Source organism: Choloepus didactylus, chromosome 21, assembly GCF_015220235.1.
Source record: "Choloepus didactylus isolate mChoDid1 chromosome 21, mChoDid1.pri, whole genome shotgun sequence".
Classification (NCBI taxonomy): Eukaryota; Metazoa; Chordata; class Mammalia; order Pilosa; family Megalonychidae; genus Choloepus; species Choloepus didactylus.
Window position 1 is genome coordinate 23701191 of NC_051327.1, and position 16135 is coordinate 23717325.

General features: G+C 53.9%; 1 protein-coding gene across 1 annotated transcript in view; it reads right to left on the reverse strand.

Annotated features, from left to right (window-relative positions):
• Positions 1 to 486: 486 nt before the first annotated feature.
• The window catches only part of LOC119517188 (cytochrome P450 3A4-like), a 29122-nt gene continuing 13473 nt past the window's right edge, over positions 487 to 16135 (reverse strand). The window contains 14 exon segments of the mRNA XM_037813757.1: positions 487 to 926; positions 1825 to 1987; positions 4187 to 4310; positions 4313 to 4327; positions 4330 to 4429; positions 6072 to 6232; positions 6820 to 6871; positions 6954 to 7010; positions 8179 to 8247; positions 8663 to 8694; positions 9837 to 9985; positions 12446 to 12534; positions 14703 to 14826; positions 16008 to 16124. Coding sequence (XP_037669685.1) covers positions 831 to 926; positions 1825 to 1987; positions 4187 to 4310; positions 4313 to 4327; positions 4330 to 4429; positions 6072 to 6232; positions 6820 to 6871; positions 6954 to 7010; positions 8179 to 8247; positions 8663 to 8694; positions 9837 to 9985; positions 12446 to 12534; positions 14703 to 14826; positions 16008 to 16124 — 1348 coding nt within the window. The 3' untranslated portion in view covers positions 487 to 830.

The window sequence follows — 16135 nt, forward strand, 5'->3', positions numbered from 1 at the left end:
AAACCTTCCACATTTAAGAAAACCACCAGATCCTTAGAGGTGAGTGGCGATGGGCACCGAATTCCAAAACCATCCTTGTCCCCAGTGAGATGAACAGAATCCCACAGTGCTCCGGCCTGCCCACGGGGTTCACACAGTCGGCTTTAGCATCTGTAACCTTAATCCCTGTTGAAAGATTTATTTGTGCTGGTGAAGACTAGACGTGAGAGTGGAAACACTTCAGAGGAGGGGGCTGTTAGGAGCTGAGGTCAACAGAAATCTCCCGGACAGCCAGCGCCGGCAGGCAGGGCTGGGCTAGGCCCCCACCACCACTATTCCTCCCCAGGCAGAGTCCATCTCCACCTTTCCAGCTCACCCCTGCCCTGCAAGTCACACAACCTGGAGCCTCGTAAATGCCTCTGTTCACGTGCCCAGGCGCAGGGACGGGGTACGAGGTGAACAAAGGCTACGGTAAACACTGTCGGCGATCACTGAGGCGGGCAGTGACCAAGAATTTAATGAACTGAGCAGCATGACACGGATCACATGGGACTCTCCAATTACTAGGTCAACAAGAAGGGGTTGGGTTTTCACGTTTTTGCACTGCTGGGGGGGCGGATATAGGATCTCAGCATCCAAGGAGAAAGCCTTGGAATTCCAGGTCAAGCTTTCTTTTAACGTGGTGATTACGGGAGGTGAGGTTGTCCAAGCACCGGGTGTGGTGTTGGGGAGAGCCAAAGTGCAATCGGCTTCTGCCCAGGTGGCACCTCGCTTCTGTGTGATCCAGGACCGCTGATCCTTCCTCAGGAGAGCTGAGCAGGACGGACGGAGCTTCCTAAGCCCAGAGCCTTTCAGTCCCGGGGCTCAGCTCTCGCTCTGGCCGTGAGTTTGAGCACGATGGGTTTCTCAGGCTGCATGAAGCCCTTGGTGTCCAGTTCCAGGGGGATCTGTGCAGGAAAGCAGATGGGACTTTGAGGAAGATCAAAAGAGCCGTGTGCTACTGGGAGCTGCTCTGGGTCAAGTACTCGGCCCCCCCAGCCAGGGACACAAGGCTGCCCGCTCTGCATTCCGTGGGGGACGAGCCCTCCTCGCTGGCACAGTAGAAAGAGCGCTGGGTTATTCCAAGGTGTGGTTTTAAGTGTGTCTCAGGTTTCCTCCTTTCTAAATGGTCTCTAAAGTTCTTCCCAAATTCCAAGTCCTACAATTAGGGGCATCCTGCATCCAGTGCCTAGACCATATCTTCAGACAGGTTCCCCTTGTGGCTTAGAGCATGAAACAGGAATCCTCGAGGCTAATTTCTAGGAAATAGGCATGGATCCCTCACTGTGGAATGAAGAATCCAAGCTTGTCCAAGGAAGCCCTGGCCCTGGCCTCTGGGAGATGGTCTCTACACCCTGGTGGTCACCTAATAGGGATGTTTTATTTGCAGAAAGTCTAGGAATGATTTAGGGTGGGGGCTTTGGGGCAGGCAGTATCAGCTCGACCTCCAGGGGACCCAGAGACTGCGGTCAGCCACGGGGGCAGCCGATCGTGCCATCGACCCTCCACGTCGGGAACCCTCCTGGACTCTGCCCCGGGCACCCCCTCCTTCCTCTGTAATAAACGTCACCATAAGCGTCACCTCCTCCAGGGAGCTCTGTGAGTCCTGCTGACGAATTACTGAAACACAGGGTGGTCCTGGGGACCCCACACTCACAACTGGTGTCAGGAGCGAGGGAGTTTCGTGGACTGGTCCCTAACCTCGCGCTCACCCAACCTCCCCGGCTTCTGGCAGGCCCAGCCCTAAGACCACGCCGACTTCTGAAGCAAACAAATTCGATAAAAAGTAGAGAGAAGGTGCCTCACCGGGGTCTCTTGGCAAGTCTCCAGGGAGAAACTCTGCAGGAGCACGACAAGGGCTGCCTTCAAGGAGAGGAGGGCAACTCTCATCCCGACACAGTTCCGGGGCCCGGTTCCAAAGGGGAGAAACACGTAGGGATCCAGGGCCGCCCTCTTGGCTTTATTGAACCTGGTTGCCAAGAGGGAGATGGGTCCGCAGAGAAAACCGCGGCACCTTTGTTTGTGGACAGTCATATGCATTCAGTGACGGAAGCCAATTATTTGGTGCTTTGTTCACTGCTTCCTCCTAGCTTGGTACATACTAAGCTCTCAATAAAGATTTGCTGAATGAATGAATGAATGAATGAACGAATGGGTGAATGAACTCAACAAGTGTTTATTTGGCCCCCAGAATGTGTAAAGCATTGTTTTTGGTTTTGGGAGGAACAGAGATGGGTGAAATAGAGTCCCTTCCTTTGAGAAGGGTGTAGCAGGTGTTGTGTACTTAACTGTGTGCCGCAAAGCTAGTTTGAAATTCACAGCCCTGGCACCTGCGGACGTGACCTTACTTGGAAGCAGGGTCCTGGCAGGTGTCATCAGCTGGGATGAGGCAAAGAGGATCACCAGCAGCACTGGTGTCCCTGAAGGAAGAGAAGAGGCAGGCTCAGACGCAGCGAGGAGGATGCCAGGGGAGGACAGACACCTGGGGAGGACACCCCCGAAGCGGAGGAGGACCGGGGGGTGCAGCAGGCACTGCCAGAAGCCGGAGGAGACGAACAAGGAGCCTCCCGGAGGGAGCACGGTCCTGCCCACTCCTGGTCCCAGATGTCTGCCCTCCAGCCGTGAGACAACAGATTGCTGTGGTTTTACGCCACCCCATTTGCAACCCCTGGAGACCGAGACACAGGAAAGATTTGTCTGTGCCAAGAGCGGGCAGAGCGACAGGGCCTGGACGAGAGGAAAAGGCTGGGAGGAGGGAGAGGAGGAGGAGCTGCGGGGAGCACCCAGTGGCTGGCCAAGGCCCTGCAGCAGAGGTGGACCTTGAAGGGTGGTGGAGTTTCGGCAGGTGGGGAAGGACAGAAGGAGCAAAGCACTCGAGGGTGAGAGGGGGCCATGTCTTGAGCAGGTGGACACACCTGGGCAGCAGGCCTGGGAAGGAGAGTGGTGGGGTCAGGCCAGGGTGCTCCCATCACTGGACTTTGCCTAGAAGGCCGGGCCGGGCCCCTCTACTCGGGTGAACACAGAATTAATCCCCCTGTGCCTGCCCTGCTGTGCCGGCCATTTAGTTAACAGGTTCCAGCTGATCCTCTTCACTGGGACTGGGAGGATTTATGCAAAAGAGGATGTGGGGTTAAAACCCTCTGCTGAGGCTGCCCTGGCAACTGCTCCAGCCCGTTCACCGCTGGCTTGGCCTCCAGACACCACCCCAGGCTCCTGCTCCTCTGTTAGTCTTTGACCCCACAGTGAAACCAGAATATGACTTGCTCATCACCGCAGCTAGAAAATTAAATTTTATTTTCAACCCATCTTTACTCTCCTTGCCGCTGATCTGTCTGGCTCTGAGCCAGCGTCCCTATGGCTCTGGCTTTAATATGTGGCCATAAACCCCTCACTGTTGCAGCTGCTATAAAGCCGGTTCCGGTGTCACTTTCCTCAATGCAGTTAATTAAATTCTGAGCACAGTGAGCATGTGGAGATTATAAAACTCCTTGGCTAGAGGGTGGGCTGGGTGCCGGTGGCTGGCATCCGGGCAACCGTTTGTGTTATTTTTACAGCGGTGTCGGCACAGAATGGGCAGAGGTGTTCTGCACTGGGGGCCGAAGTGGCCTTCCGAGGTCCTTCTAGAAATTCTACATTGCTTCCACTCTATTTCCCCAAGAGAACCGAAAAGGCTTATGCAAGAATGTCCAACCCAGGGGGACAACAGACTGTGGTACATCCATGCAACGGACGACTGCTTGGCAATAAAAAGAAGCAAACCACCCGAAAAGGACACACCGCATGACTCCGTTGGGGGAGGCTCCACCACCAGTACGACCACTCACCAGTCTCAGGAATCACAGCAACAGTTGACCCCGTGGGGGAGGCGGGTGGAGAATAACGGGGTGGGGGCACAAGGGAGCTTCCTGGGTAATGGAAATACTCCACATAGCGACTGGGTGGTGTGGGGGTTCACTTTCTATCCCAGCTGGGCCAGGCTACGGTGTCGAGTTGCTGGGTTGCGCAATGGTGGTGGTATTTTGTAGATGGGACGGACATCGACAATCAGTTGACTTTGAGAAAGGAGAAGACCCTCGAGAGGAGGGGTGGGCCTCACCCACCCAGCTGGGGGTCCTAGGAGCGAGCACTGAGGGTTCCAGGACCAGAAGGAACCCTGCCCTGCTCCTACCTCTCGGGGCGGAACTCCTCCGGCTCAGGCCAGTACTCGGGATCGCGGTGTAGGGTGTAGGCAGGGACCATCACCACCGTCCCCCTGGGGATGGTCAGCCCATTTATCTCCACGGTCTTCTTCAGACCCTCTCCAGGCGCCCCCCAGGGGGAAGAGCCGCAGGGTCTCGTTCACCACCATGTCCAGGAACTCCATCTGGAAGAGGGTCCCGTGGGTCGGCTCCGCTTGCGGGAGAGGAGGGTGCTCAGGAAGCGGCTACGGAAGGGGCTGTGCGCTGGGTGCTAGGAAAGGAACAATTCTGTTATTCAATAGTGTCCACGAGGCACCTCTGCCTGCTCAGAGCCAACTAAACAACCGTCTCTAGAGCAGACGCTGTCGGCTTTAGGTGAGATGGGGTTGAAGTGTCCCATAGCTCACGGGATGGCACGTGTGTCTCAGTGACTCTCTCCCTCTTGGTGAGGGATGGCTTGGATGCAAGGTGGTAGCCCGCTTTTAGGATGGGTACAGCCTTCCTTTCTCAGCTTTAACAGCATGCGTGCCTGTGGTGTACGGAAAGCCAGTGTCTCCTCAGTATCTCTCTGGGATGCTTAGCTCAACGTGGCCAAATAAATGCTCTCTCCACCTCCCCAAAACTTCTCCTCGCTAGTCTCTGCCAACTTCAGTTAATGGCCCCACCATTCATCCACTTGCTCCAAACCTAGAAGTTCTCCCTGATCCGTTTTCTAACATACCTTGCCCATCCATCAGCAAGGCCCATTGGGTTGTCCTCCCAATTTCCCCTTAAATCCATCCACATTTCTTGACCACCACTGCGGCGTCTCTCCCACCTGCACCAAAGCCTCCTTACTCGCCTCCCTGCGTGCACAAATCCGACCACATCTCTCCTTGCTTCCAAGCCCTCCATAGTTTCTCACTGCAAAGAGGTCCAAAGTGCAGCTCCATCCCCTGGTCTACAAAGCCCGCCGGGCCCTGGCCCTGCCCACCGCTCCGTCCTCTTCCTCCTGGGCACTGCACTCGGCCACGTGGCCTTCTCCCAGCTCCTGGAGTCACCAAGGTCCCTCCTGCCTCAGTGCCTCTGACCGCCCGTCCCCTCAGCCCGGAATGCTCTAGCGCAAGGCTGGCTTCCCCCTCAGATCCCAGCTCACATACGCCCTGCCCAGAGACGTCGTCCATGAACACCTCGTCTCAGGTGTGCCCTCCTGCACCCCACCTGCCCCACCCTCTGTCCTCTCCCCATTCTCCAACCAGTTTCCACCCTGTCGTACTTTCTTCACTGAATGTATCACCAGCTGAACTTACTTTGTTCATTTATCGCTTCACCTGTTTATCACCTGCCCGCCCCCTCCCCACCCAGGAGCAGCGACATAACTTGCAGGACTCAAATGGAAAATAAAAATCAGGGCGCCCTGTTCAAAGATCAGGAATTTCAAGACAGCACCTGCAGAGCATGATGCCAAGCCCTGGGCCCGTGAAGCTGGCCCTGCCCCAGGCGTCACCACTAGAACCAGCCCTCCTTGAGGCTGGAGCCCTGCCCCGGTTGTCTGTCCGTCTACCCCTGAACCCTGGCCCGCCTCTGGTCTAGTCAAAGACTGGTTGAATGCATGAACGTTGGGCCACTTGGCACTTATCAAGCAGTTGCAAAGCATCCTTAACTGTCCCACGCTGTCCGTCCCAGCTCCCACATTAGCTCTTTTGGTTCGGGATTCCTAGTTGGCATTGTTCCCGTGGGATCCCGGAGTCAGCACAACGTACCAGGAGACACATTCTTGGTCCAGTGCGTCAGCAGCCCCCTCTCTGGGGACATCTAGAATTCAGACTCAGAATTAAACTGTGAGATTTAAGTAGTGGGGACTGCTGACCCCACAGTGGCCCCAGGGCAGCTCACCTTGTCGGGAAAGGCGCGGTCCGTCTCCTCTTGAAGCTTCTCTTGCACCTCTGGGTGAGTGGCCAGGTTGTAAGCGATGAAGCTGAGCGTTGAGCTTGTGGTTTCGTATCCGGCAAAAATAAAGCTGCTGGCTTGAGCGGAGATCTCCATGTCGGTCAGAGCTGGGAGGGAAACAAATGGCAGCGTGAACAGGTGCAGCAACGGCTGACGAGATTCTGGATGCCTCCCCAGGCTCTCTGCATGGAGAGATGCCCCTTCCAGTATGTTCCTTTCCCGGCCACATGAAATGTACTGTCCTTCAGTTCTTGGGAAACCCCCACCCGGCAAAGAAGGAAGAACTGGGAAAGGAGAAACTCTCAGTACACATGGCTGGCTGTGAGCAACCGACCCACAAAGTTTAGCTAAAAAAGAACAGTCGTCTAGATAAAGTTCTATGATAGTGGAAAAAGAGAGAAGGTTTGTAAAAATTTATGAGCTGGGGACTGGAGATCACACAAGCCAACACCCTCATTTTACAGGTAACGATGAGGCCAGAGGTGAGAAGTGACTGGATCAAGGGAATGGTGAAATAAAAGTGGAGCCAGATCTTGGATCCACGAGGTATGTTTTTAACAAAAAAAATTGGGTGCTTGCAGCCCGTAAGGCAATGGCGTCTTTGGAAATTACTGATGGTTTCTGGCACACAGGCTTGGACACTGGCCTCAAGCCAGTCCAGGAGAAAAGCCCCCAAGGGCCTCTGTGATGTCACCTCTGCTGGATTCCAGACTGGCTGTGGCCTGGGAATCAGTCATGAGCCGGAGGAATCAGTCATGAGTCCACACGGTCCTGGAGCAGAGAGCGAGAGAGGGGAGGAAGTGACCACGGCAGCCCGGGAGCGCTCACTGACGACCCCCGGAAGAGGGGCTCCGGCTGTTTCCCAGACTTCAGCCTGTGTCCCATCTGGGGACGCGTCCAAGTCAGACCAGAAGCCAGCCACCTCCTGCTCCAGTGGGCTACACCCCTTCATCCTATCGTGCCCCCGGCCCCCCGCAAGCTCCCATTCCATTCATGCATTTTCACAGTGGGTCTTAAGCAAAAATGCTCAAGTATCTCTAAATGTATTTTTATGTCCAAATTATTTTTTAGATATATGTATATTTTTGAAAATTCAGAAAAGTTATCAAAATTATTCATTATCCAACACCTATAGAGCATGCTATTGTGCTACTGAATTTTTATGTTTTTCTTTCTAGTCTTTTGTGCAGGCATTGTTTCCATGGAGGAGCTCACGTTCCATGCAAGATTTTCTGTTTGGTATTTTCACCCAGCATGATTTAAGTTTGGGGTTTTTCGCTGCCATTAAAATTTCCTCGGCATTTTATGATATGATTCCATGATATAAGTACTCCATCTTTTAACTCTTCCTTTGTTTCTAATATTTTTATTTTGCAAATAATGCTCCAGTGAACCTATTTGCTTGAGAATCTTTTTGCACACATTATAATTATTATATTATAGATTTCTAGCTTTTTTGAAATGGAACTAACAGATCACAGAATGGGAATCATTTAAGCCTTTTGTCCATATTGCCAAATTGTTTTCTAGAGCGTTTGTACTGACGTACAGACCCACTATGCATACCTCCGGCTCTTACCAACATTACATACTATTATTTTTAAATTGTAATTTGATAGTAAAATAAGCGACAGATAGTCTTCTTTTAATCTGCATGTTTCGGGTTGCTAATGAGGTTGAATATTTTTCCATACACTTATCTGCATTTGTATTTCCTCTTTAATGAAGGTTCTTTGAACATCCATCTTTGGAGTCTTGGTGTTTTCTTTATTGATTTGCACAAGATCCTTATAAATTAAGTCCGGTTAACACTTCACTTGTCATATTTCTCCCAAACGTTTTGCCCAGCTTGATACGGGCACTTTTAGTAAAGCAGATAAATGCTCTTGGGCTCGTTTGCTTCCCCCTCTCTGAGGTGGCCCTCATCTCTCTGGCTGCCATTCCATTATACTGCCCTCTCCCCTTCAAGGTGTTTGAAAAGGTCCAACAAATAAGTCCACGTTGAGGCAGCCTGGGGAAGTGGGGAGACATCATGGAGTTGGGGGCCCCCCACCTGCTCACTGCGCAACAGGTCAACCTGCAAGTTCAGTCCGGAGATGACGGCCACCATCTCCCTTTCTGTCTGGTGCCAGCAGAGGGGCTCGGGCCACCCAGCCCCCCTCAGGCCCCCTTCATGCTCCCATCCTTGTTTATGACCAACCTTTCCTTCCACAGGGGCAGGGATTGGGCCCACTGGTTTTTATTCAATCTCACGTCCCAACAACCATCTTCAGCTTTAGCCAGTCCCACGGCATGCCCCGCTACCGTCTCCACGGCTGACTTGCTGCCCCTGGAACCCTGCCTGGGTCACTCAGGTCTGGGTGAAGACAAGATCCTCTGCTGGCCCCAGGCTGGCGTGTGGATTTTGCTGGGGGAGCTGCGGGGTGGTGAGCCCCAGGCTTACCTGGCACCCGCTCGCTTGTCGCTCCTTCTTGAGACGCTGGGTGACGTCCACAAAGAAGTCCAGCTCTTTCTGGGCAGCAGAGTCACCCTCATTCTTTCAGCAGCGGCACAAGGAAAGGGCATATCACTGGAAGGAAAGGGGAAAAGGCCAACATTGCTGGACCCCAGCCTGGTGTGGCAACCTTGGGCAGATCCTAGACCCTCTAGGGGACCCACGTGGGCCTGGGTGGCCGGGACTCAGGGGTGCGAGAGTCCTGAAAAACCCCACCTCCTCCACGGCCAGGGGAGAGCGGTCGTTGGTTAAGTGCTAACCGTGAAGCCGAGGACTTCCCGGGTCTCCCTCATTCAGGACTCACAAGGGCCTCACCAGGCATTTTCCACTACTATCTCCATTTCACTGGAGAGGAAACTGAGGTGAGAAACTGCGTAGCCCACACGGCAAGAGGCGGGACCGGAACTCGAGCCCATAGCAGTGTGAGCCCAGAGCCCACCCTCTAATCACCGTGTCTCCCACAGCCTCCCCTGTGGTTTGGCTTTTAGCACAACTTCAGACTGACCAGCACGACAAGATATTTGAGCTGAAATAGGGTGTTGGCAAGGCTAGAATGAGAACACACTGGAAGCCTCACAAACAGGTCTGTCAAGATGAAAATGCTGCGGGTGAAACACTTCCTGTATCCTAAGAACCTTCTCATTCGCCAAAGAATGACGCCTCTTAGGATCAGACATGTGTGCTGCTCCTGGGGACGTGCTGAACAGTCTGTGGTGAGGTTTTTACTTGCTACTATCTTTTATCTATTTCGGGGTATGTTTTATTATGTACATAATATATTAGCACAGTAGTACATTTGCAAGCTTTGTAGATAAATAAATATCACGTTTGTGATACATGCTCAAAAAACCGTTACTCATATGGAGATGCAACCAAAAGAGCTTGGAGATGCTGAAATATACTGGGCTTATGAATTAAAGGGTTGTGTTATTCTAAAGATATTTTTAACTTTCCTGCAAAACTGCACAGCAATAAGTGGAGAAGTTTTTCTAGTGACGTGCTAATTCTTTACTTCTGCACGTGTAAGCGTTTGAGTTTACACATCCCTTTTGCACACTCTATCTCACTTAAGCCCCACAACAGCCCTGGGGGGACAAGTCCTTATTGTCCTCTGGTGGGGCTGTGAGACGCTTGGCAAGCCTGGCGTGTGTCAAAGATGGCCGGGGCCAAAGCTGAAAGCCCCGACACTGCTGTTTGAGAGGGAGAGTTCTTTGTACCTATGAGGATGATCAGAGGGCTCAAAAAACTGAATGAGAACAACTTCTTAATGTGGCAGAGAATAATGTTGTCGGGGTTATTGATGGACTCCGTGTCGACGCCAAAAGAAGTGCTGATGATGACATCCAGGCTGTAGGCCCCAAAAATCCTGGGTTGGAAAAGAAGACTTAAAATCCAAGGGCTCAAAAACAGAGCCGGGAAAGGGTTCAGAGGATCTGGGACCCTCAGGACCCGCCAACCAGCCAACCCCTGAGCCCCAAGCCCCTCCTTGAGTCTGGCAGAACATCAGACCCCCTGGGCAAACAAGAAAAGTGAAGCAAACCTTCTGGGCATCGCTGAGTCCCTGCAGCCCTGTGGTGTACAGATCCCGCTGGGCACAGTGAGGGTATGGGGGGCGATATTATGAAATGGACTTTGGAAAGTCAATTGGAGAACAACTAAGTTCTCATCTGCAGTGTGCTGGCTGGCTGATTTTTTAACAGAGGCCAAAGAAGGAATGAATCATGGAGGTAGGTGTTAGGAAAGGGGCCACAGAAGAGGTCTGATCTGAGTTGGACCTGAGAAGCAGGGGAGACGTCAGATAAGTGGAAAGAACATCACTAGTCATTAGGAGAATATAAAGTAAAACCACAATAAGATACCCCTCCATACCCATCAGAATGGCTAAAATTAAAATGACTGACAATAATAAGTGTTGACAGGGGTGGGGAGCAACTGGCACTCTCACACAACATAGTGGGATGCAAAATGGTACTGTTACTTAAAAACGGTTATATGTTTTCTAATAAAGCTAAATACAAGCACACTCTAATGACCCAGCAATTCAACTCCTAAGTATCTACCCAAGGAAAAACAAGTGCTCGAGTCCACCAAAAGATAGGTATAAGAACATTCATAGCAGCTTTAACCACAACAGTCCCAAACTGGAAACTCCCAAATAGTCATCAACAGTAGAGTGGATAAACACATTCTAGAGTATTCACAGAATGAAGTACTAACAACAGTGAAAACGAATGAACTACAACTACCCATACCATGGAGGCACCTCACAGTAAATTGTTCAGCTAAGGAGGCCCGAAGCAAAAGGCTGCTCCCATGTGGTCACATCTGTAAGTAGTTCAGAGAGAGACAAAACCTATCTCTAGAGGAGGTAAAGGTGGGAGGTGGGTGGAAATGGGTGGGAAGGAGAACAAGGGAACCTCCTGGAACGCTGGAATATTCTATGTCTTCATCCGGGAGGAGGTTCCACAGTTGGGTATCGACATAGAAGTTCACTGAACTATGCACTTAAGATCTGTGCAATTTCTTACACGTGAGCTATGTCACAATAAAAGCGGTTTTAAAAATAAGCAACCATGATCATCAAACTAAAAGAAAAGGACAATTCAAGAGAAAAGAAGAGCCATGTTCCAGTTCACTGGGGAGCCTCTCCCATCTTTGTGAAGAAACCAAAGCCTTTGTGTGCTTACTCCTACATCAGCTTCCGGAAGCAGAAAGGAACATAATTGCAGAAACACTTGCCCAGGCACTGCCTCCCCGCTCCACCCGCCTCCCCGGTACCGACGCCTCCCACACGTCGGTTTTGCAAAGCAGAACGGTGCTTTCTCGGCAGCTCCACTGCCCGAGATGTGTTTTACAGATTGCAAATATGCAGATTTCTTTCTTTCTAAAACCAACGCCGTGTACTCGAGAGCTGCCCAGCGAGCCTGCCGATGACAACGTTCAGAGCTGCTCTAACATTCGGAAAGCTGGGGGCAGAGCCCACCGGGCGCACATCTCCAGTGTCGGGGGGAGGACAGGTGGCTCCTCACCACGAGGGCCTGAAAGCGGGGCTGGGGCGGCCCCTTTCCCGCTGCTAGTTTTCCAGAGAAGAGAGGGACCCGTCAGTTTGAGAGGGGCTGAGAAGGTGGCAAGTTGAGGCTCGTCAGAGGCCACAGAAAACACTCAGAGGTGGAAGGAATGAAAGGAGATGGGGCAGACGGTCCCCAGCGCGTCTCCAGATTTCCAGTTTGCAGCGCGGAGCCAACGCTGGGTTCCCAGGTGGGGGGCTTGTCATTGCTGGCTTTCTGGTTCTGTCCCCTCTATCCCCCCTCAAGGACACCCTCCACTCACCTGGAGACACCCCTTCCTCTCCCCCTGATGCTCCACCTTCTGGAACGTGCGTCGATGTGTTCACAGCACGACGCTCAGACTCACTGGGGGAGGGGTGGCCCGGCGGTGGGGGGCACGTTTTCAGGGGGGCTCCCGGCCTCTTGGCTCGCGTGTTGGGAGGACAGGAGACCTCCCTGTCCCGGGGCTCACAGGGGAGGCCCGTGTGTACCGCCGACCCGCCTCTCCGCTTTGTGCCCAGCCCGTGCACTTCTCGCTCTCGTGAAATCCTCCCCTGTATGTTACACCTGCTCTCAGTTCCTTTAGGCCCTGGGCCTCGTTGCCCATGCTAGTCACGGGGGGCCCTGGGAAGGGGCAACGGGGGCTTGTCTCGCTCTGCACTGGGGAACAGAGAAGCCTGAATCCTCATGCCTGGGCGCGTGGACCGAAAGCCCACCCGTCCGTTGGCAGACCCGGTAAAGAAACAGCTGCCCCCCCGGGCCTCCCCAGCCGCACTCACGCCTTCGTGTCCCCGGCCTCGCCCCGGGCCGCCCTCCTCCTGACGTTCTGCACGAGCACATCTCCAGGGTGCCGGATGAGCAGGAGCATCTGGAGAACAACAGCCAGCGGCACTCAGCGGTGAATCCAGGGGTCACCAGCGCCCACACGGACTTCTGGGGTCTCTAATCTAGAACGCCCGTGAGTCAGAATGGCTGGAGCAAAGGGGGGTTCGATGGTAACTGAAAGAGGAAAAGAGGGGTTCTGAGTAGTTCCGAAGCAAACGAGGAAGAGGGACTTGGGCTCCAGCCCGGCTTCCTGGCAGCCGTTTCTAGCAGCTCAGAGTCCAAGCCTGTGGAGCAGAAAAGGTCCCTGGGCAGGAGGGGAAACCGGCCTGTGTTCCAGAGGGAAGCGATCAGTAAGCAGTCAGCAACCGGCTGTCCAAGGGGAAAAAGCCCCGCACTGGGCCAAGACCTCTTATCCCAGCGCCGAGGTTGTATGTTCGCCCACGGCACAATCCGGGGCTGTGTTTGAAGCCCCCGGTCTTGCGATGAGAGCCCCACAATCTAACCCTCAAAACCGCACAGGCTGCCTTCAGCTCATCGCTGGATAGGCTTCTCTTGTTTTTTAAATCCGGTTACAAATTTATGCTGCTACCGTCTGGCCCCTTTTGCCTGTACAGCAAGTGCAGACACAAAACCTGGGTTTGAGTTCGTTTCTGGCTGATGAAACCATGGGACAGAACAAACCCAGTGCCTTCCTTCAAGAAGCCGTTTACTCGGGGCTGGTGCAGCCACGCTGATGGTGGAGCTGGGGGCTCCACGTTTCTCTCTGCCGGGACAGGTTTGCACAGGAAAGTGTTACCCGTCCCTCCCGCCCCCGCCTGCTCCCCTGAAGAAGGCCCTGCGACCCCCTCCCCGACCCCACCAGGTTTCAGGGCTCATCTCCCCAAGCCCCTGCCTGAGATTCACCCCCCACAAAAGAGCTGCTCCCCCAGGCGCCTCCTGTGGGGTCTACAGCCCAGCACAGGGACCTCGTCCCAGGGGCTCCGGAGGGGCTCTGCTCTCCCGGCTCCAGACGAGGAGGCAGGAAAGCCCTGCGTGGGGTCCCCCGTGCCACCTGCACCCACGTGTGTGATGCTCGAGGTGTCCTTTCCCGGGCCCTGGGGACAGATGGGAGAAAAGAGGCAAGGAGAGAAAACGCCTCCACTGTATTTGGAAATCTGAATCCTGTCCACCTATGTCCCCTGCCCCCACTTCTTACAGATACTGATTTCGGTCCAGCTAAACCATTAGTGCCGTAACGACGCTGCTCAAATCCACCTACAATGTAAGAATTGTTTGTCCAAAAGGGAAATTTGGAATCAGTATTTAGCCTCCCCAGCTGTGAGAAACCAGAAGGGGAGGAGTGGGTCATTCTCAGGGAGCTCCTTGGGCCCGAGCCCAGGGGTCCCCTTTGTTAGACGCTCCCAGGCTGGGTTCCTTTCCTTCTGCGCCACGAGACGCCGTTGACACAGGGACGCTAGGGTGTGGGGTGGGGTGCTCGGGTGACACCGTGCGTCTCTCAAGGACTGGTGCGTGGGAAATCTGCTTAGTACCGAAGTAAGGACAGGAAAAAGGGAGAGAGGTAGAAGGGGGAAGGGGGAGCGGGAAGGGGGAAGGGGGAGCGGGAAGGGGGCAGGCATTCTGGATGGAATCACGCCCCCACAAAGGCACATCCAAGACCCGACCCCTGGCCCGGTGGCCGAGACCCCGCTGGTAAACAGAGTCTCTGCTGATGTTACATGAAGGTCACTGGTCAGGGACGCCTTGACCCGTTATGACAGGATCCTCCTAAGCAGAGGAAACGTGGACAGAGCAGGAGATGTGGGAGGGAGATGGAGGGATGGACAGATGGACAGAGGGACGGATGGCCAGCCACCCCCAAGGTGCTGCAGACTCCGGAGAAAGCACTTCCCTTTTCTCCAACACTGTGAGACAAATTCCCGCTGTTTTTGCTGACCAGCCGGGGATGTTTGTTACAGCAGCCCTGGCAGACTGAGACAGGGAGAGGAAGAAAAGGCAGAAGGAAGAGAGGACAGGAGGGAAGGAAAGGGGAGTGGTAAAAGCAGAGAGAGAAGGAGGAAGGAACCTGAGGACGGAGGATGGGCAGAGCCCCGAGCCCAAGACCCTGACACCGTTCCCGCTCGTCGCCTCCCGAGGTTTCCTGCTGAGGCCCCGGCCCTGGCTGCAGCCCCCGGCCCGCGCCCCTCCGGCCTGCCCTGGGGCAGCCAACGCTACCTCCTTGAGCTCCCCGCTGGTGACGGTTGGGGAGACGACAGTTCTGATCCATTTCCACTTCTCGTCCTCAGCAGTGGTGAGGCCCGATTCCAAACCTCCGTTCAAACCGAAGTCCGAAAGTGGACTAAGTGCAAGCAAAGAGGCTTGGCTTAGAGAACAGAGCATGGAGTTTCTCCGAGGGAGGGTTAGAAGCTTTGCCCAAAAAGTGGGAGAACAAATGGCACCAGATCCTGTGTGAGCGGAACCTTCTCACGACGCTCAGAAGCGCAAAGCCTCGGCGGCCGCGCGTGGTGGGTCCGGGGTGGCGTGCTAAGAGCCGCCCCGAGAACACTGGCTGTGGGGCTGCGGTGACTGCGCCATCGGGGTACGGGGTCCCAAACCCGTCTCTTGGCAGAACCGGCCAGTCCAGTTCTTCGCCGGGAGTGAAGCCGGGAGGATAGCGAGGCCTGAGAGCTCCTGAGGGTCGCGTCTCAGCCTCACGTCACCCCCTGCGGAAACACTGCTGCGCTCAGGCGACCCCACCACCTCCTCCACTCGCTTCTCTGCAAGGTGAAGAAACTCAGGTCCCTGAAGAGACTGTGGGTTTCTAGGGTCACAGGCCAGGTTGAGGCAAACCTGGGACCACAAATCAGGTCTGAGGTAAATAAATAGAGGGAGGGGAGGGGAGGAACATTCCAGAAAACAAATCGGTGTGCAGCATGTTTGGAAATGGTTTGATGTTTTCTGACTGTGTTAAGGGAAGGAAGAAGGGGGATTATAAAATGAATAAAACTTGATCTTGGCCTGAAAGACACCAAAGAATTGCTCTCTAATGGTGGAATTTTAGTTATCACGATGGGTAGACGTAGGGGAGACATTAGCTCAGGGTCTACCCAGGAGCCCTTAAATCCCCTGCGTGGGGGGCTGCCAGTTGGCAAGGGCCTGCAGCCACCCCGACGGCTCAGTTCCTGGCTGCCTGGACATATGGCTGTTTTAACTTCAGCAAAAGGATAAATAACCGCTTGGGACGCCACCATTGGATATAGCCATTTCCATAATAACTTGCCTTTATTTTCCAAAAATTGCTGCCAATGCATAGGCAACTGCCCAGCCTCTTAGAGACTGGCATGATTTTAAAGAGGCAACCCATATTTTGCAAAGCCATCAGGAGAGGAAATGAAACTACGAATGTGGAAGAGGGCTTCAAACATACAAGCTGACAATGCATCCCCATCTCGGGTTTAGAGTGGGGGGCAGGAAGGAGTCAGGGCAGAAAGCCCAACTTTAATTCGCCTCCTGACGAGAACATGAACATTAAGCTGCCACTTTGGGTTGGATCCTACCCATCGGTTGGTGAAAACGGTGTAAAACTCCTTCACCAGGACCACCTTGATGAGGACGGGGCCCAGGACGACGAGGATGGGCTGTCTGCCATCGTAGATGCTATCACAGGT